The sequence below is a fragment of the Dreissena polymorpha genome, chromosome 15 (genome assembly GCF_020536995.1).
Source record: "Dreissena polymorpha isolate Duluth1 chromosome 15, UMN_Dpol_1.0, whole genome shotgun sequence".
In the NCBI taxonomy this organism is placed as follows: Eukaryota; Metazoa; Mollusca; class Bivalvia; order Myida; family Dreissenidae; genus Dreissena; species Dreissena polymorpha.
The window spans coordinates 36,782,663-36,803,985 of NC_068369.1; the positions used below are offsets into that span (position 1 = coordinate 36,782,663).

The following is a 21,323-nucleotide window of genomic DNA, read 5'->3' on the forward strand; positions in this document are numbered from 1 at the left end:
ACCACCCTTATTGATTGAGCAAGGCACGCCTATAATACATTTCGATGCAAGTGAATCTTTAACGATTTATCAAACAAAGCTGATACATATCTTATAGAATTTGACGATTCATCTAACATCACCAACCTATTTGCAAATACGGGCGAAGTGATTCCACAGGAGAACATGCCTTCCAAAACTGTACACAGGTAATGGAAAATCATTTTTATAATTCAGCTTCATCTTACCCTACGTGTTGGAAAATCAAACTTTACAGATTAAATCATGAAAAAAACTATTTAAAACAAAGATAGAAACATTAATAAATTCCCTTTTCCGTGTGAGCTTACACTAGCAGTTTTTTCTGATCATCCCACTTGCTATTTAACTCCAATTTATATAAGCATTAGCGTATTTTCAGAATGTTCCAGGCTGGTTTCATACATGCAAACAATGAGAACACATAAATAGCAACATACACACTGCAAATTTAAAGCTGTTAAACACGATGTTAACATTAATGTTCCGGTTATTTGGCCGATAAAATGGTGCATTCAAATTATCAACGTCCATTAAATTTTTCGTTTTAAATGATAGTTGAGAGCAATAGTTTGAAGATATCTTTAGATGCACAATTGCTTATACGTGCATTAATGAATGTTTTATTCCCCGCCTGCCCCCCCCCCCACTCCCACCGCGATAAAGGTGGAGCGTCATATAATGGTACTCTAGTTTGTATTTTTTTAGGCTTGGGCTAGGGCGGATGACATTTATTTTGCGGTTCATATATATGTCGTGCATGATTAAATTTTGCAACCAATTAATATAATCATATCAAGCCGCTGTTCCCCGTAAGAAAGCCATGTCGCTAGATACATTTCAAGGGCAAAGTAGAAGGTCAGATATTAGTGTCCGGCCTATATTTTGTTTTTACATGATGACATATCGAAGTAAATAGGCGAAGCTGATCATCAAATAAAGACGACGAGTACTTCTTAGCAAACATCTTGTTCGCTTTATGGTCGATGTCACATTTTTTTAAATTAAGTGGAAGTACTAGTCCAGCACAATACTGTGTCTTTCATGATAGGATTTCAAAATAAATTAGATAATTCATCGTGTTATGATTACTTCCCGTCACTTGCAATAAAATATGTTACTTGCTCAAAGGTCAAGGTAACATTGGGCATTGGACTAGCGTGCATATTCCTTGTATTGATTTATTTAAAAATTTGCACACATGATCATATCATCACAAAGTGTCACATTTAAGCATCCTCTTACAAATCAATGTTTCAGTGGATACGTACATCTTCCGTAAATACATATCATGAAGGAAAATATCCGTTGCCGGCCTTAAATTCGAAATTTATTGCCGCAAAATTGTCCGGCGTAAATTCCTAAATATATTGGCAGAAATGATATCAAGCCAGGTAAACATGTCACATGTCAAATATGTTACTAATAGGTCAAAGTGGAGACGTGACGTGTTTGCATATTACAAATATAAACATATTAAATATTCTTGTCCGATCAGTAACTTTATAAAGAATAATCGGATTTCGTTTTAGCATCATATCACGACATTGCGTCGCTTGTAACAAACATGTAACAGCCTTCTTATAGGTCAAGGTCTCAGATAAAACTTTTGGCAATAAGGAAAAAAGATGTGTATATCCTGCCAATAACTGGTTTGTGTATTTTTTTTATTGTTATTTATATCGCTTGCACTCAACAAGAAAATAAGCATGATGTGTATTAACATTTAAGAAGCATAAACATAAATATGTATCTTCTTTATTGTTTACCATTTGATATGCCAAGTTATCACATCATGCCTGTCACGGTTCTCCAGATTATGTATCCAGTAACATCAATATTTTGCATTTTGAAATTTCAGGTTAACATTTTCCTGCTACCAGTTTATATCAATATATCTACTACAAATATTTAAAGGAAACTTAAAATAGCAACCGCAGACCAATACCTATCAGTGTTACAAAGTATTTCTACAGAATTATTCCCTCTTTTGTGTTTATAAACGTCAGGTTAAGGATCATAAATATGTTCTGCAATTAAGCTATTGTATGCCATCTTTTTCTTTGCTAAATATTTAGATTGCAGGAGCTCCATATCTCGTTATCTTATATTGAAGTGAAACTGTGCATGTGTCTTAGGGTCTATAACTTTGACCGATCTATAAGCTAAATAAAGCTACAATCCATTTGTTATGAAAAATTTGTTATGAAAAACCAAGTTCACTTTTCCGAGCAAGATGGAATTAATTTTAAATATTCGTGTAACTGGTACATATCTTTGAATCCATATATATTTAATTGAAATTTCACTAATTTCATAAGAATCATCATGCAACCACACATACAAAGGTCCGTACCTTTAACAACAACTGATAGATACTTGATAATACACATTTCTCTTTTAATGCAATATGCCAGATTACTAGGGCCCATAGCTTCAATATTTAGGACAAAACTGTTCGTTTTTGTTCTTAGTAAATTCCGATAATGTTGCCCTGTAATAACCCCTAGCTAAATTGGCATTGAAAGCCCTCGATAAAACTTCCGATATCGAAAGGTTGCAATGTGGTCTAGAGTGGATGTGGATATTTTGCAAGTTGGGTGAAGGTCACCGTTGCTAAAACAAAATCGATCAATAACTTGGCCTTTATGATTGGATATTAAGTAATTTGTGTTTATTTACTGAAACTCAAACCAACTTTTGGGGGCAGTCATAATAAACCTTTCGTGTACCATACATTCATACCAAGTATGTGGGTGGCTGAAAATAATAGCATGCTTTGAATTGCATCATTTATATTGAGAAGGATGCATGATCATGAAAAAGTACTGGGTTCTGCTAAAAAGGGCGGTGTAGAAAGCCGGATCGCCCTGGTGACATTTTCTAGTGATTCGCAATGCATTTGTTAGTTTAGTAATTTAGGTTTTGTTAAAACTATTAAATATGCCGACAAACAGGAGGAGCAGAAGCGGGAATAAAGCAGAGGGCATAACTTTAGCAAAAATTTCATTTGTTATCAAAATATTGAAAACATTATCATGTTTCGTCTTGAAATGTATGGTTTTACAGAAGGATTTATTCCACATATACTTATTTAAGAACTTTTGATATTTAACTGTTCGTACCTTTTACTGTTTACACATAACACCAGTTTGTCTTGTGACAGTTGTTTTTTTATAAATAAACATCTTCTGCAGAAGTTAAAAGGACGAAACAATTATAAATACTTGTTAATATATAAATGGAAATTTCTATTTGCTAACAGGGACTGAAGCACGTGTTTTCTTTAGGTGTAGTGAATGCGATGTAAGTGGTATTTATTGCGAATGTTTTACAGCTAGGTTACACAGTTTTAGAGTGGTATATTGGTTTTGATCGGTAAGTTGTTCAGTCCGCATCAAATGTTTCATTTTTATGGATCAAGATTGTGTAAGCAACTATATAACAATTTACAAACATAACATCAACATAACATGTGATGTGCAAGATACCTTTTTCATCCCCAATGACCACGCACTCTTTAGTTATGTGCCCTTCAATCTACCAAACACCGTAATTCCGGAGTATTAGTTCCGTTTGTGACAAAGTTTTGTTGTGAATACGATATTTTTGTTTATGACTTCAGTGCATAGTAATGTGATGCAGGCAGTATTTAAAGGTCCATAAAAATGCAATCTGACCTTCTGGTTACTGTAATAATCATAATTCTGATTTACTGTGCTTACTTTGCAGGTGTACGGATCTTACCGCTCTTATAAATAGCACGAGATCTAAAATGAAGTTCTTGAAAAATATCCAAAAAGGTATATCTAATGCTTTAAACCCCAACCTTAAGTTGATGATCAAGTTTTATGTTATAAAATGTTATTGGAAACGCATTGCTCTGTTTTCTTTTGAAATAACAATACATCTTACATGTTTGGCAAAATAACATATTAATGCTTTGAATTTCTTCTTTAATAAATACGAACCTTGGAACAGATAATAAACATTTATTAACAAAATTAAAATTTCATGTTTAATGACATATCTTTAAAACTCAGGACTGTACCTATCAATCAAATCAGAACATCGCTAGGACCTATAAATACCAATATTTTGTGTCAGGTATTTTAACATAATTGATGATATAAATTTAGTTTTTTTTCTATTTAGAGTGTTTTGCTCTTCGGGAGGCCTATACCAAGGTGATGGAGATTGTGAACGTGGAAGGGGCAACGGATTCTTGCATCAACACATTAACTGAGCTCAACGTCTTGATATCAGAGGTGATAAATTGTGTGCACTTTGTCATATGCAGCTGTCCTATTGATGTTTCGTTTTCATAATCTGCATGGAAAGCGTGTAGATTTAATATAAGTGATATCAAGTTAATCACTAAACATGTATGAATATTGATAACCACTTACATACTCGTTATTAAGAAAATGTCCTTTTAGTAACCAGTTTCTATGACGAAGTAATAACAAAGTAAGCTTTCTTCAATTTCTACACATAAAATACAGCCAAGTTATGCTAGGCATGACTAATGCTTTATGCTGAGCCTCTCGCGGCTATTTTCTAAGATGTTTGCGTCTGCCAATTACCAAAATCGGTAGAATTGTGCAATGTAAATAACAATGGCTCAACAACTAAATAAACATCGTTAAATTCTTTATCAATCCATATACTATCAATGTAGAAAAGCTATGTTTACAGTTTTAAACCTGTTTTTATTGTCTTGTAATATCGCATTCTTTGTAAATTTTCGTTACCCCGTACGGTCTCCGAGTAAATGTATGATAATTGTGTTCAAATAAATAAAGATATTTGCTCAAATATTCATCTTCCAACACCAAATGCCTCTGTTGTGTAAAGCAAAAAGATAATATTTTGCTATTGTTCTCATTTTAAACTATTCTAAATAGCACGTTTTTGCAATCAAATACATTAAATGATAATTTTAAAATGTGTTAACAAATTGTATGTTACAATATTAGTTGATTATGATGTATCCATTATTTTTACGTATTTAAAAATACGTGACCCGATTGAAATATTCAATATATAGAAATGTTATTCTGATTATCAATGCGTAGGTGAGCAAGATGAAATGTTGAGTTAAAGCATTTGCGGGCCGGATTGTTTTTGTTTTACAAATGATGCCATTCAGGGGTTTTATGCCTATAAACAGTTATGAATTTACAAGCTACAATATGTCTAATAAATGTAAGTGATATCTAACATTCTCATTTGCAGCATGGTTATCATTTGGTACCCGTGCCGGTGAAGCTGAGCTTGCAAGAATTTTGTTTTCGATTAAGGATTACATTCTCAATTTTTGTATTTTCTTCAACGTTGTTTTAAAAATAACAACTCGTTTTGCTATGACGTCAATATTTTTTAATCAAAGGGTCTGTTAGCCGTCAAAACACCCTAGCATTCCATGCTTTTCACGCTTTTATCGTGTTCGACGTTTTCAGTTCTATATGTCGGATTATATTGCAGCCCAAATAAATGAAGCAAAGTAAATATTCATTGTGTGTATGTCATGTGAACATAACATTTCGGATAGTATTTTATAAGTAGACTATTATAACTTCACTTGTATGAAGCAATCTGATGCTCATTGTTATTTACTATAAAACATGTTTGTGGAGTGAATGCACATAAGAATAAGAATGTGAATGTTGACAACAATTAAAATGTGCGTCTGTTATGCGGACATTTTAAGATCTCGAATTTGGCTTGTATATAATTGCGTTTATATGTATACAAATGTGAAACTGAAAACATGGTTCAAATGAAAAGACATTGTCCCGACGATTGTTTGCAAATGACATCATACAAATTCTTTGTAAAAGCTTTATAATAATAGCCACGTTTTTGTATTTGAGTAACCTTATTTCCTTCCATTACAAAGAAACATTTTATATTGTTTTCTTAAATTTCCATCTCATCATGATCAATACACTCCGTTTTCATAGCCGAATTGCCGCATTTCTAAATTCAAGTAACACCATGACCGACTTAACCCATTTTTCGCCCAGCCACCTTTCTGTTAGCCTTGTTTAGCACTTAAAAAAACACTATTAACAATGTGCTTGTACAGTTCCCAACCAAGTAACCTAAATTTTATCATCAAGTTTATCCATTCCTGCGACTATGAAATAGCAATTACTGGACCAAGTAAACTCATTTTCCATGAAAAAGTTACCCCTAGTCTAAAAATAAGTTACCTGATTTCTATGAGCAAGTAACAACATATTCATGTTCAATTTCTTATGGCATAGTTCTTGGATGACAAAGAGCTCCGTAAGAAGTTTGATCAGGGTGTAACCAAGATGCAAAATTTGAGAGAGGAACTGGATACATACCTTGTCAAACCTAGCAAGGGTGATATGGAGGGCAATTTGAAGGAACGCAAAGATGGTATATTATTGGTTAAAATGGTTATTAGCCTTTAACGATAGTCCTAAAATGAGAATGTTATGTCCGCTATTCGCAATAACAAACGATGACTACAAATAACATTTTCATAGAAGGCTAAAGATCATTCATGATACCCCTCTATGAAGAAGAAGGGGTATATTGTTTTGCTGGATGTCGGTCGGTCTGTCTGTCTTAAGACCAGTATGTCTGTCGGTAGACCAGTTCGTTTCCGATCCATAACTTGTCAACGAATTGACCGATAGGCTTGATACTTCACATGTGCATTGGCCTTAACAGTAGATGATCCCTATTGAAATTAGGGTCACTAGGTCAAAGGTCAAGGTCACTATCACACTAAGTGTGAAAATCGTTTCCGATCAATAACTCGTCAACAAATTGACAGTTTGGCTTTGTACTTCACATGTGCATTGGCCTTGGACAGTAGATGATCCCTATAGAAATTGTGGTCACTAGGTCAAAGGTCAAGGTCACTATCACACTAAGTGAGAAAATCGTTTCCGATCAATAACTCGTCAACAAATTTACCGATTGGCTAAATACTTCACATATGCATTGGCCTATGAAAGAAGATGACCCTTATTGAAATCATACATCATACTATACATGGCTACGAAATTACCCATTACATCTTATTCGGTTGTCGTCTTATTTTTAAACATTTTCCTTAGAATATTAAAACATGTTTTTGATAATTATTGTGTATGCTATGAATAAAACATGAACGTGTTGCACACTCAACAACATATTAATATATAACATAATTAAACAAAAATACAACTGATAACAATAACCTTTGTTAATATGAGAGATAAAGTTTTTGCATTGCTCTTTCGTCCGTCCTTCAGTCACGTCGAAACAATTCAGTACTATATATCAGTAACTAACGGAGAATTTCAATTAATAAAAACGGTTACCCTACACGTGTTAAGTTCTGAGTCATTGTCCTTTGTTACTTGTGTACGTTGTGGTTTTTCTGGGCTGTTACTTCGAAAGTTGATCAGATTTCTTTATATCTCGGCATGTTAATTAAAACAATTCTTCACGTAACCTTTTTGTTTAGTTCTGCACTACTTTTTTGACAGGGTATATCAACTTAACGAATTGGCTTTTGTTTATAGTATCAGTTTTGTATGATGCAATAAACTTATATTTTAAAGAAATTTTAGATGTTCGCTTTTTACGTCAATCGGCGAGGTGCAGACGACGCTCGGTTGAGACAGGTATTATTGTACATGATTCAAACGTTATCACTCAGATACTTCTTACCATAAAATACACACGTTCTCTTCTGAATATTTTATTGTCTCTTTTTTAGTCCTCAAGAGTTCACTTTCAAAAGACAAGGGTCCACCCGCTTCTGATTTCCAGAACAAAAAGAACCCAATCAAACATGCTGTACGTACAAGGTCTATGATTTCATACTTTTCCAATCACTAGAAATAGTCACCACCTTGCTTGATAATAATTACAATCAAACTGATTTATACGGAGGCAGTTCATGTCTTTCAAAAATCGTTTAATGGTAAATATTTTCAAGGGACCTTTAACATTTGTGTACATTGACAAACTTGAAAAAAAATGTTTCAGATTCGCGAATTTTTGTTGCAGTGCTGACAGTTGCGAGGAAACAGTAATACTTAACATTTACCATGATCTCAAACTTCCATTATAAGCATCTTTTTTACGATTTAAAAACCTGAAAATTATGGAGCGTTACAAACGCAAAACGAATGAATAATTTTTAGAATTATGTTGTTATCGTTATATTTTATGACACTTTTATAAAGTATAAAATACACTACACACTGAATATGGACGGATGGTCGAGTGGTTTCAATGCTAGACTTTTACTCAAAGGGTCAGTGGGTTTAGCCCAATTTAGGATTTAGTTATTGTTGTTTCATTGTTTACATGTATCAATTTAAAACATTTAACTTTAATGCATGCCAAAAGCTGTGAAAATGTCCATTTAAGGCAGTTGCGGTAGTTTTGGCATTTGTTTCCAAAAACAGAAATAAATTATCTGCAAATAATAATTACACAAGCAATCAGAAAATGAAAGAAAACAGGGTCAACCGCCTTGTTTAAATTGCATATTCATCAACAATATATGTACTTTTGCATGTAAACTGCTTAAGTAATACTTTTGTGAAACCTAAATTAATCACTTACACTCTGCAAATGTCATATAGGTTGTACGTTTTTTGGTGCACACAGGTGCACACATTTATATCTCATATAACTTAACATTAAACATTGCATGAAAACAAGCATAAATAATAAAATGCATTACATTTCATAAGTGTTTTTAAATTATGTTTATATTAATTATATATGACTTTAAAACTTCGTTAATTTGAGCCACATATTTGAGATTTAATTGAATGATTCTTAATTACAGAATTTTGCCAAAATTTCTAAATGTACGTCTGTTTATGTCCTCGGAATAAATAAAGATTTAAATCTTAGGTCAACACTTAGGTCTAAGCTCAAGGTTTTGAATACAAATATAGCATTACCCTCAATTAACCAATCATATTTTACCATATTGAAGCACCAAAGTACCATATTGAAGCAACATAAATACTCAAAATCAACGAATATTTCGTAAAATATTTCGTAAAATAAAGTTAACCCATAAACATTTAGTGTCTTTATAGCGATAGCAAAAAATTCAACCTTTGATGTGGTATGGTATCATAGATTTAATGAGATACAAACGGCTAGTTATGTGTGTCACGGTGAATTCCATATGAATTCCCCACGACGATATCCGAACATTTACGAGTAAATGCGAGATTTGCTTCGGGTAGCTGCGCAAGAACGACGTAGTTCTCATAAGCTGCCCGAAGCCAATCTCGCGTTCGATCGTGAATGTTCGGATGGTGTTTTTGAGTATTTATGTGGCTTTAATTCACACAGTTTGAATTAAAAGCACTGTTTTACGGTGTAATAACAAGTTACAAAACCATTACAATTGAAGAACTGTCAAATTTACAACTAAAATACTGACATTTCTATAAATCCAAAGTAGTGTTGTCACAATTATTTGTCCGTGTAAAAGTACGAAATCCGACTTTTATATATGGTATGTTGTATTTCCATGTCATAATGTCATTATGAAACATATTTTGATATGAATCATATTCCTTCCAAAATATAAATGCATATAAAAAGACGTGCTGGAATGTAAAAGACGTTCTGGAATGTAAAACAAAACAAGCAATTGAACTGCCCAAAATCTACATTATGGCAAATCACCGGTGATATAACTTTGACTCAACAATCCTTAAGTTTTGACAAAGTTTAAGATTAAAATCACATAGAGGGCAGGGTGTTGTATATAAAACACAAATATTATTCTTAACTTTCAACTCTATTATGTTACACTTTTTGAATGAAGAAACTGTTTTAATTACGAGAAAATACTGCATAGATAAATTTAAGTTCACAATGCGTCAATGTTTTTTCACAAGACTTTCTTTAAATTAGCTGTATGTTAAAACAATAATCGTTACATTTGACAGGGGCACTTCGATGAAGACGTACTAGCGAAAAACGACAGTTTAGAAGCCGCTGCATTAAATGAAGAGTAAGTTTACTCAACTTCAACGTTAAAATACAGAACAATTTGAATATAAATCTAAAAAGGAAAAAAATCTCACGAATGTTCGCTGCAATTACAAAAACTATTTATAATAAGATTGTTTAAATACATCAACACAAGCTAATTCCTAGTAATGTGTGTTTCGACATCCACAACAATACAGGCGGATAATGTAAAGAATATATTTATCGGCAAGGTTGTATATAAGACTGTGCCGAGTTATGGTAATTCAAAAATACTTTGACATGTTATATTAGTAATTTGCTAAACCATACATAAACCTGCAAAGAATCCCAGTTTTCATTGTATCGATCTGTCGTAGCATCGAGCTAATAGTTCAGTTCATTGACAAACTCCTAGTTTTGATGTCTTTGTCATGATAATCAGTGAGCAACATGAAGTGTTATTCCTGTCCGTATGTGCATAGATTTGTTTCCGGCTCAACACTAGTCCGTGCATTAAGGGATTTTAGCTCAACGATTATTTAGTCAGGAATAATATCCAAAAACTATTTAAGATTGACGAGAGAATTTCGAATTTGGGCACAGCATTTCATTCGTATTTGTGTTTATTGTTCGCATAGCGCATAATTATTTATCTAGTGGCACAAGGCATGATCATCTTCGTCCCATGTACATATTTTCGCATCCAATATAAACGAAAAAAATATTGATGTTTATTATATTTGGTGCCAGAAAGACGTTGATTCACATTCCGAACAAGAAAAGCGATCTGGACCCCGCTTGTACGGTGAGTGGAAGATTTCTTTGATATGTAAATTTGAAATGGGGTGTATCTATTGTTTTCATTTAATTATCTATGGAAATAGAGCATTATCTGTAGGAATTTGGTCAGTGAATAACGACTTTAAGAATTGGGACGGTATGAAACGCAAGTTTGTGTCACATCCTAAGAGTAAAACCTCTTCTTTTCTTGAGATGTATCAGTATATGGTGTATGTAACTTCTAAGAGAGCCTCATGATTGGACAACAAACCCGTGTCGCTCGGTCGCACGGGGATATTTTTTTTGTAAATAAATAATGCAAATGTTCCATCTATAATATAGAATCTTGCTTCTGTAGGTTCTGGCATTGACAGGACTTAATAACCTAGGCAACAGTTGCTATATGAACAGCACCATTCAGTGTCTGAACAATACGTTGCCGTTGGTAAATTACTTCCTAACTTACCACTATCAGCATTTCAACAGGTCAGTTGGATTGTATTTGCCATGGTTTTCGTTGGAATTGTTTTTCATATAAAGATGTACTTGCCTGCATAATGTCTGTACAATGAATGTTTACTTTAGGAAATTGTTAAATAATTAATTGAGCGGCGTTGTGAATAGAGAAATACAGTTTAAATTTGAATTACTTGACGCATTTGTGCACGGTGAATTAAAATAATAAGATCCTTATGCAGCCGAGTTAAAAATCAATTACAATGTTCAACCATTTTAATAAAGTATTCGTCTTGTGTGTGTAGCAACAACCTCAATGGACAACTTGTTGATGCATTTGCTAACCTGGTCAAGGATCTGTGGTCAAGCAAATATAAATGTAGGAGTCCCGGAAATTTTAAGGTAAAATATAATTAAATTTTGGTTTGGTTTCAATTATGTTGTAGTCCAGTTTCAGTGAAAAGGTGTAAGTTAACGTGAGTTTTCCAAATTGTGTTTTTGTTATATATTTCGTTTTTCAAACAAGCTTAAATTTAAAGAAGATATGAATTTCCTTGCGTCATGTGTACTGCCTTGCCAGAACAGTAAATATATTAGTGTTGTGAATAGAAAAACTAAAACTTTAAAATTTAAATTCAGACGAATTAAAATAATTCCATTCCTAACCTTGCAAAGCAACACATTTTAGGAGGCAATAGATCGATGTCAGTCGAAATTTGCGGGCTCTAGACAGGAGGATTGCCAGGAGTTTCTTACATGTCTCATGGAAGGACTGCATGAGGGGCTCAATGAGGTTGTACTTACGTTTTCGGACTTTTGTCATGAACGGGCTTCACGAGGGTCTCAACAATATTTTAATTTTGTAGCATGATTAAAACCTACTTCGTTCACGAACTGCATTAGGCGCTCAACGATGTAATGTGTGTCTTGCTTATTACTTTCGTCTCGAAAGGACTTCACTTAGAACACTTAAATATTATACTAACGTTAACTGATTATCATCATTATAATTGACGGACTGCACACTTGACTTGATACGTTGGTACCTAGATTAGCTGATAAAACTTATGTTCACCACTTTTAATAAGACCACTTATGAAATGATAATAGGATCTTTAACTGAAATCCGCACACTTTTTTCAATTAAGCTCACACGAGCACAACGTGCTCATGGTAAATATGTAGGATCGCATTTTGTCCGTCGTACACATTTATTTTATTAATCCTCTGAATGCCACATGTTTTGTCTGATCTAATGAACCTTGTCGCGAACAGCGTCCCAATGGTGTATTGTCAGTTGTACACGAGTTCCAACGCACGTATTTTATTTGCGTGTAACTGAACATCAACATACCATACATAAACAGTTGGGACGTTACTTATTTTTCATTCCCGTTGATTACAACAATATCATAGTGCACATCTTACAAAGCTACATCTTACATATGTATATTTGACGTTGGTATATTGTGAACGTCGTTAAGTTATAAACAGTGATATTCATCTAAATTGACAATAGCTTGAGACAGCCCCAAAGTTAAGGTACTGTTTTTTTGGATAAGATTCGTCAAAAGAAAAAAATTCTGCAGTTGGCAAACAATATTGTTAACTTTTTAAGTTTCCTTGGGTCATGAACGAATTTCATCGATTACCGTTTCTGTCTTCCTCAATAGTCGCCATTCCGCACGTCATACCTTTGTTTCCGCGTAAGATCACAGCACCATTGATCGCGATTGGATGAACATTTATATTTAGCAGTCCCGTCGGTTGGACATTCTCTTCGTTCCGGTCCAATGGTGTTTCAGAGATTTATTAATAACATAATATTTTATTGGATGTCCCATTTCTGTGTCCGATAACAGGAGCTAGTGTTATCCAAATTAGAAGAAACCTTACACGAAGTATCCCTAAATGTTGGACATGCGCATATTTTAATATTGGTGTACTCCAGCTCTAGCGAATTTTAAAATAGTAAATGCCTCCTTAATAATAAGTCGTGTCCATTTATGAACTCGTTCATTTACATAACGGTCAAAATGTGGCAGTTAATATATGCTGGCTTTCTTTTTAGTGAAAAAAATTGGTTTCTCCTGATGAGGCCGACATGGGTCTGGTATTCACTCATTTTGATCTTTTGTTTGAGGGGTGGTAAATCATATTAAACATTCTTTATAGGATCCGCCTTGGCACTCTTAGTGGACGTGAGTCGATTTATCTCTCAACTGTTCGTCTGTCTGTCCGTCCTTCCGTAAGTCCGGCTGTCCATCCGTCCAGCATTCCGTTCTCGGAGTTGTTTTGCCTTACCGCTTTGAAATATTTGCCAGATTTTTTTGTATTTGCGAAGTTATTGAACTTATAACATTTTCTAAAATAACAGTTTTTAAGACTGTTTCGCTGAAAACCTGCGGATATTTACCTGATTTTTGCTGTGTGAGTATATCTTCATTACTTACTTAGTCCCGTTTCGGTCCATTACCTTTTTGACGAAGTTATGTGCCCTGGACTTTTCTTCAAAATAATACTTTCCGGATTTCTTTTCCGAAACGCTTCGAGATATATACCTGATTTACGGTAGTCTAACGGCATGGGTTACAGATCAATTTGTAGCTTCGTAATGGGCTTAAGAACTTAATATTTTCTGTACAATAACAGGTTTCCGGACTTTTTTGCTAAACTCTTGCAGATATTAACCATATTGGTGTGTGAGTCTACATGACAAACAGATGAATTTTGAGCTTCGTTCCGGTCCATTGAATTTTGACGAAGTTACTGGGCTTTCACTTAAGAATTTCTTACAAATCATACTTGTCCGGACTTTTTTTCAAAACGCTTTGAACTAATGACCTTAGTTTTTGGTGTTAACGTCTACTTACATGATTTACAGATCGATTTTGAGTTTCTATGTATGTGCATTTTGAGAAAAAAGTGGAGTTATGTGTCATCTAAACCTATCGGCAAATATCTTGATTTTGATGTGTATTCTGCCAGGTTTCTTATTTTGCCACTTTATGAAGTACATTGAGACCCCTATGGGTTTATTTTATGGAATATTTTGGTCATGCTTCTAGGAGACCCATATGATCCTTTTAAGGAGACCCATATGCGTTTGCATTTTTGAAATCCAACTAACTGCTCCTGGTGGGACTTGTTGACCATAACGGGTGTAAATGTTTGGGACCTTAATAAACTTTTCTGTTATGGATGTAATTGTTGGTCGCCCTGTGCGCTTTGATAACCTATAGAAATTTGCTGGCTCGGGACCCAACTGGGTCTTATATGGAGAAAACATATATAAGGGTTCAAGATAGGTCACATCTTCTGCATTAGTCTAAAGAAGCTCATATTTAGCCCAACTGATTACTTAACATTACCAATATGGGCAAACGATTAGGAAAAACCAATGTGGGTTTGTTTTACTCCTACGATATTTTCCCTATTTTTCAGAAATGTATACTTAGTCCTACATGGTGCCCATTTGGTATAGCATATAGCCTATTTAAGGCCAACCTGGATTCTGTTTGTACTGAGAAATATTTTCAGATTAAAAAGCACTTTTGAGCTAGCGGAAGCAAAACTATATAAACTGATTCGACATTTGATCTTAGGTTACAACTTAAATATAATGGTTTCATGATCTAAACTGTTGTACGTTCCAAAAGGTATGTGTTACTTTAACAATTAAAATGTCAATATCGCACACGGTTATATTTCTACAACATGTTCAGGATTGTGAAAATATGTAGATGTAACACAGTTTTGATTGCAGGGGAAGGACAAACCACGTATCCAGGAGCAGAGCAATGAGGGACACACCGAAGAAAGTTCTGCGAAGATTCCCTGGCGGGATCACACATTGCATAACGACTCCATCCTAGTGGACCTCTTTCAAGTATGTTGATAGTGAATGGGTATTTGCACTATATTAGCTTTTACATTAAAATATAAACAATACTTGATAAAAAAATATATGATATAACATACCTTATTATGTCTCTTATTTCAACTTCTTACAATGGTTCCCTCTCTTTACTTTGCCACAAATAATTAAAAAAGTTAATTTTATTTCGTACATAGCAATTTAAGGACTTGTATGATTGTGTTGCTTGAAGAGTGGGTTAAGTTTAGTTCATTTCATACTGTTATAAATATACATTTTGATCAGAACAAATATTAGATGTAAGGGTCCATTAGTATTCGCGAGTCCTAGAAGGCATTGCAGAGAGTTCGAAACTTTATAACAGCCAGAAAACAATATAATATTAAGCGATTGACATTATACATTCCAAAAATAAATGTTGAATTGTTTCAAATAGCGGTTTGACTAAACGTGTAGTTGGCTGAGGTGGCATATTTAATTTTAAATAAGAAAGAGTTTGTACATATGATTATATGTGTAATTCTGTGTAATATGAAAAGGCATGTCAAAACCATTACGCCATTATTTTGTTTAATAAAGTTAATTATTATTCGACCATTTATCTTTGCACACAGACAAAAACACATTTTTCCATAGTGGGTTTGTACCCTTTATTTTAACTATGATGGACCGGATGCAAGTGGTAATAAAATGCTTCATAGAAAGCAAGTGCCGGAAGAGCTTCTGAGCTTCGTGTTTATTTTAACTGCATTAATAATTCCTATGAAAACATAAGTAGCTTGGATTGAAGAAAACAATCATCATAACTGAAAAGGGTTAAAAGTTCAGCGAGCTGAATCAAATGGAACCGTGTCTAAGTGGTAAGCTTCTGGTGTAGGAATCGGAAGGTCCCTGGTTCAAATCCTGCTCAGACCACAGAATTTTTTAGCAAAAAATTAAGCCAACGCTTGCGCCTCTCCACCCTGGAGAATAAATGAGTACCTGTGAGTGAAATTAGTCATGTACCGTGGGTTTATACTACGCCGAATGGACGACTAATATCCCAGTGGTCAGAGGTTAAATGTGAAAGTCGCTTGAAGCTGAGTCTATAAACACATACAGTTTACCTTAACAAGTCACCAACAAAATAAACGCCTTTTTATACATTTTTTTTTCAATTGTTATTTCTGAATTATAGAAAAATAGATTTTGAAGCAAAGTACTGATTTTAAAAATGTCTTTTCTACAGAGTTCTACAAATGAGTTCAAGGTATCTTTCCAGAATTCATTTTGGATCTCGTTAATTTAGTTTTCAGGATAGTGACTTCGAAAGTTTTATACTTTTGAACGTATATAATTGTTAAACAATAGTTATCTATTTTCCATTCCCAGTTGCAATTGTACGGATCTATAAGCAATTTAAATAACTCGCCAAAAATCATCTACAAGTCACCTTCTGGAAATTCTTTAAGTACAATAGTTTTGCTTATTCATGCTTTACCATTCCACACACAATTTAAATAATAGTTTATTGATCTCTGTTAGCAGATTATGTGGTGGATTCGGAAAGGAAATGTTCATATCCTTGTGTATGATCATTTTAAGGGAAAATGCGTACTTATTTAAGTTTTTATAGGTGGATTATTTCAATGAATATGGTTGGAAACAAACACATCTGGGCGATACAAGACGTTGAGACAATCCGTCGTTTGCAATTGTTATTTAATTGGCATCTTCTTTGTTTGACCATGACATTGTTAACGGTTCATATATTATGATATTTTATTGTGGTAATCACATGTATTTTAGTCCCCTGCCGGTGTGAACGCTAAGGACTATAGGTTTATTCCACTTCCGCACGTATATCCGTTTGTATCAAGCGACAAACCTTGAAGTTTACAATCTAGGGTTTTGAAACTTGGCATGAGGACAGAGGACCTAGTGAGAGAATAAGCAAAATAGGTTTTGCCCTTAACAAATATAAAGCTCCTTCTTTGATTAAAATTATTCGTGGGGACGAACTGCTGAAAACGGTTCACAGACAATTAACTGCGGGAATCGGCATGTGTCGATCCTTAAAAAACGTAACAAAAACAAATCTGCGTTCTTATTTGACAATTCAATACCACTGCGTTTTCTGTAGCCGGTTATCGAGGAAAGTCGTCGATGAAAACACATTTTAAATCAATATGATATTCAGTTGTATCTATTTTTATTTCTGAGATAATGTGATTTTGGAACGAAATATGCACTATAATGTTAATTTATTTGTTGAAATTAATTCTTGTATATTTCAGATTTCTTCACAGAAATAGAAAATATACCGATGAGACTTTCCTTTGAATTTAGCCCATCAAAATTTATCTCGAAATTCGCGTCATAAGTCTAATGTGTTATTATAATATGCACGTTATTTCAGGTTTTGGCAACATAAACAATTGGCAACTAAAATCTGAATCATAATCAAAACTTATTAATATATTTTATTTGTGCCCGTATTTGTCTGCAGTTTGTCTTTCTGAAAATCTTGGATTCTTCGATAACTTAAATAATACAAGTTAGTTGACAAATTGATAGATACAGGGTCATATGAAGAGTATGCAAACGATTTCCGAGTGTTTGTGTTTTGACACACAATCAATGTGGTTGCTATTGTAATATAAACCATTTAAAACTCAATACTCAAGTTCTTAAGATAGATTTGTTAAAACTCAGTATTTTGAGCGTCATGTGGTGAATAAGCGCGTAATTGTTTTTCGTCTAACCACAATTGTAGTTGCTATCGTTACGGAAATACCCTGTTACCCTGTCATTAACTAAAATTTACTTAAAACGGGATAATCAAACTTATGGAGCTCCTGTTAGCACCTACTCCACTTAAGCCAGATAAACTGCTGCTGTTGTATGTATAGAAATATTTTATTGTATCAGGTAGTGTTATTAATTTATAAGCAATAAGTCATTTGTCTTATTTAAATGACTAGTTTGTGTAAAGAAGAAATCCTTTAAATGTTTTGGGAGTTGTATTAATCCGATATTGGGTAGTACTAGATGAGCTTTTACGAAATATCTTCACAGTATGGATCATAATATCATGTCAAACTGTTATATGTTGCAATACAGTACTATTTTACCTGTTTAATCTCTTCGCATGTTAATGACCTATATGGCTTCAACTCAGGTCTGCGTTGAAACATCTTGCGTTTATAAAAGTGTGAAATACTATCAAAGGATTGTGTGACGTTACCTTTTGACTTCAAGTCATTGAACAAAGATCTTAAGACAAACAGAGATCGAATATACAGTTAAACCATTATATTTCGTTATGTGTGTGTGTTTTTTTCAAGTAATCACTCTTTAGTGGACACTTCATTTCGTGTAATTCTGATTTTGGCAAACCAAAATATCAATAAATACATTATTGGACTTAGGGACGGTCAAGTTCCGATTTTTTGTAATCATTGTCCGCGAAGCGACGACGCCAATTTTAAATTTGTATTATTTCATTCAAATCATGGTCAAACTGGCGACATTCTTAACTTTATCGGCGCCTTTAATACCTCGTTTCACACGTATAGAAAAACTAGACATTTGACCATTTATGAGTATTGGTTCGATTATGTATGGTGTAAGATTGTATTAAAAATGTAGAACTGCAAATTAAATGAAAAACAAGTTTGGCAAATTCATTTTTTAATTATAATTGAAAAAACATTTGTGTTATGACTCAACCAATGCGAAAGACATCGGACCTCGGACAAATCCGATAAAATTCGACGAGGTCCGATAATATTTCCCAAATTGTCGGACCTCGTGTCCGACAAGAAAAAAAAAAAAAACAATATGTAAAACTTTGATTAAAAATGAACACGAAACTAGGAATATTAAAAAAAGGTCTAATTCATGTTTATTTTACTTCGATAGATTATTTAACTTTAAAATCAATTTTCCAACCAGTCGAACTGGCTGTCTTTGCTGGTGACGTAACAAACTCCAAGCGCGATTCTTAGAACCAGTTAAATATTGCACATTGTTTCGTGACGTAGGCGACGCATCAATGACATCATGGTTGAATTAAATTTTACTGGTTTCGAGCATTGTGATGATCGTAAATAGAAAGCGGGGAACCACACGACCGTTGCCTGTCCCGTGTCAAGATTTGATGAAGAAGTAGAAGTGGCTGTGTCAACGATCGCGAAAACGTGGATCACAAAATTACAGCTCCCGCGAATAAAATTCGTAGCGAGTCAAGTCGAGATATGAAACTAATATTAATACAAAATAAACGCTAATCACTTTCTTACTGATATCATGATATGGCTGGAAAGTGAGCGGCATTTAAAATTTAACAACTTTTAATAAAACGGCGAAACATACTTGTCTCGGCACGGACGAAAAACGAGGTCCGATAAAATCTGGCGAGGTCCGACAAATTTTAAAAGTTATCGGACCTCGTGTCCGACAAGATTTTTGCGTCTTTCGCATTGGTTGGTTATGTTAACGAGTTTAAAGTGTGTTTTTTTCTGAATTGAATGCTGCCTTTTAAAGCTGTTGCAAGCATATTTACAAGCACCATTATTAAGTATGTGTAAATGAATTTAATGCTTTTGAATCGAAACAATAAAATATGGATACTAGTACTAGATATTAGTAAATATAGATAAAAACAAACAACCGAATTCAAATCAATAATAAAGTTGTTAACAATTAGCGCACATCCTTAATATTCTTCCTAAACGAAGTCAATGTCAACGTAAAAGCTTTACAGCATTAGTGTTAAAAAGAAATTCCATTTTGAGTAAATTACACAGTATAATGTACTCCTCTTTGTGAAGTATCTGGATTTTCCTGCATTGCAAAACATACCCAGGATAGGAGCGTGAATTACATTGGAATGTTATGTATATCATGTCTAGGATAACTTAGTCTTTTAAAAATTTACACATTCTACATCATTTTTAGTTAAAACTTTAAATTCGTACATCAGTCTAAAACCAAACCAACGACAATTTATGTTCCATGACATATAATTACTTCACAGTATCTTAAGTCGAGTATTATCCATTGTATGCTGCTCCTTTCAGGGTCAGATCAAGAAGACCATTACGTGTCGGACATGTAACGAACAGATCGTGGATTTCGAGACATTCATGTATCTGTTTCTTCCAATACCCAATACAACTGAGTGTACACTCCATGTAAGTCCATTAGTTATCATTTCTTTATCTGTTCTTGTTGTTTTTCCATCTTTTATTTGGTTACTGTTATTGGTATTTATTCGTTTTATACCATTGTCGGATGTCCTTAAATCATGTTTATTTGTTGTTGCAAAAATTATTCTTTTCTCTGTAATTGCACTTGTCTATGGTCTTCTTTGATTAATTATACATTTAATTCATTTAACTTAGTCTGTTTATTTTTATCGTCTTTGTCTGTTGTTGATAGCTCACTTAAGGATGAAGTGCTCTTGGTTAGCTTGTGTTGTCAGTCAATGCCGTGCGTGGTGAATCGTACGTCTTACCTCTTAGGAAGTAAAAGATAACTAATTTCTACCACAGATGTTTTTTTTTGCCAAACGGTTATTCTTATTTTTGCTGTTCGAAAATTGTATGTTTTCATACGAAACTGTACACCGTTCAACCATATCGATAATTGGCTTTTCTCTATATATTGGTCAAGAATAATATATATGTGCTGACCTCAGTGCCTATGTGTCAGGCTGGGTATGCCAGAGATCTGAAAAAACATAATGTACCAAAAATGGTGAATCAAGTATACTGCATATTTTATATTACGTGTTCAAATGTACCATAGTGGGAACAGTGGTCTTGTGGTAGGATTTTGGTCTAGGGATCGGAAGGTCCCTGGTTCGAATACCGCTCAGGGCACTGGATTTTTCTATGCAAAAAATTAATCCCACGCTTGCTCCTCCCCACCCATGTGTACAAATGGGAACCTTTGAAGGAAATAAGTCAATGTGCCGAGGCTGCCTTGTGCGCCATGTGTAAACGGACGACTTAAATCCCAGTCATCGGGGGAGGGGGGTTAATATCGAAGTCGACTGAAGATGCGTTATCGAAGCATACTATAAACCGCACCTTTAACCTTAATGCTATCAATCAGTATAAACATTGTGTTACACATTATACTGATCACAAAATCTCAATAGTTACATGTAAAATTATTTCATTTTTTTAAATATTATTATGACATGTCATGTAATGATAAT

At 33.9% G+C, this 21,323-nt stretch overlaps 1 protein-coding gene across 3 annotated transcripts in view; it reads left to right on the top strand.

Annotated features, from left to right (window-relative positions):
• The window catches only part of LOC127861162 (titin homolog), an 85,984-nt gene that overhangs the window by 52,071 nt on the left and 12,590 nt on the right, over nt 1-21,323 (top strand). For 2 of the 3 annotated variants that reach the window (XM_052399536.1, XM_052399537.1), the window contains exons 8-20: nt 98-188; nt 3,751-3,821; nt 4,174-4,286; nt 6,291-6,429; nt 7,617-7,670; nt 7,766-7,845; nt 9,978-10,042; nt 10,753-10,807; nt 11,141-11,268; nt 11,544-11,640; nt 11,927-12,031; nt 15,005-15,127; nt 20,179-20,292. In XM_052399536.1, coding sequence (XP_052255496.1) covers nt 98-188; nt 3,751-3,821; nt 4,174-4,286; nt 6,291-6,429; nt 7,617-7,670; nt 7,766-7,845; nt 9,978-10,042; nt 10,753-10,807; nt 11,141-11,268; nt 11,544-11,640; nt 11,927-12,031; nt 15,005-15,127; nt 20,179-20,292 — 1,235 coding nt within the window. The remainder of the gene's footprint in view (nt 1-97; nt 189-3,750; nt 3,822-4,173; nt 4,287-6,290; nt 6,430-7,616; nt 7,671-7,765; nt 7,846-9,977; nt 10,043-10,752; nt 10,808-11,140; nt 11,269-11,543; nt 11,641-11,926; nt 12,032-15,004; nt 15,128-20,178; nt 20,293-21,323) is intronic. The other variant, XM_052399538.1, reaches the window with a different exon arrangement.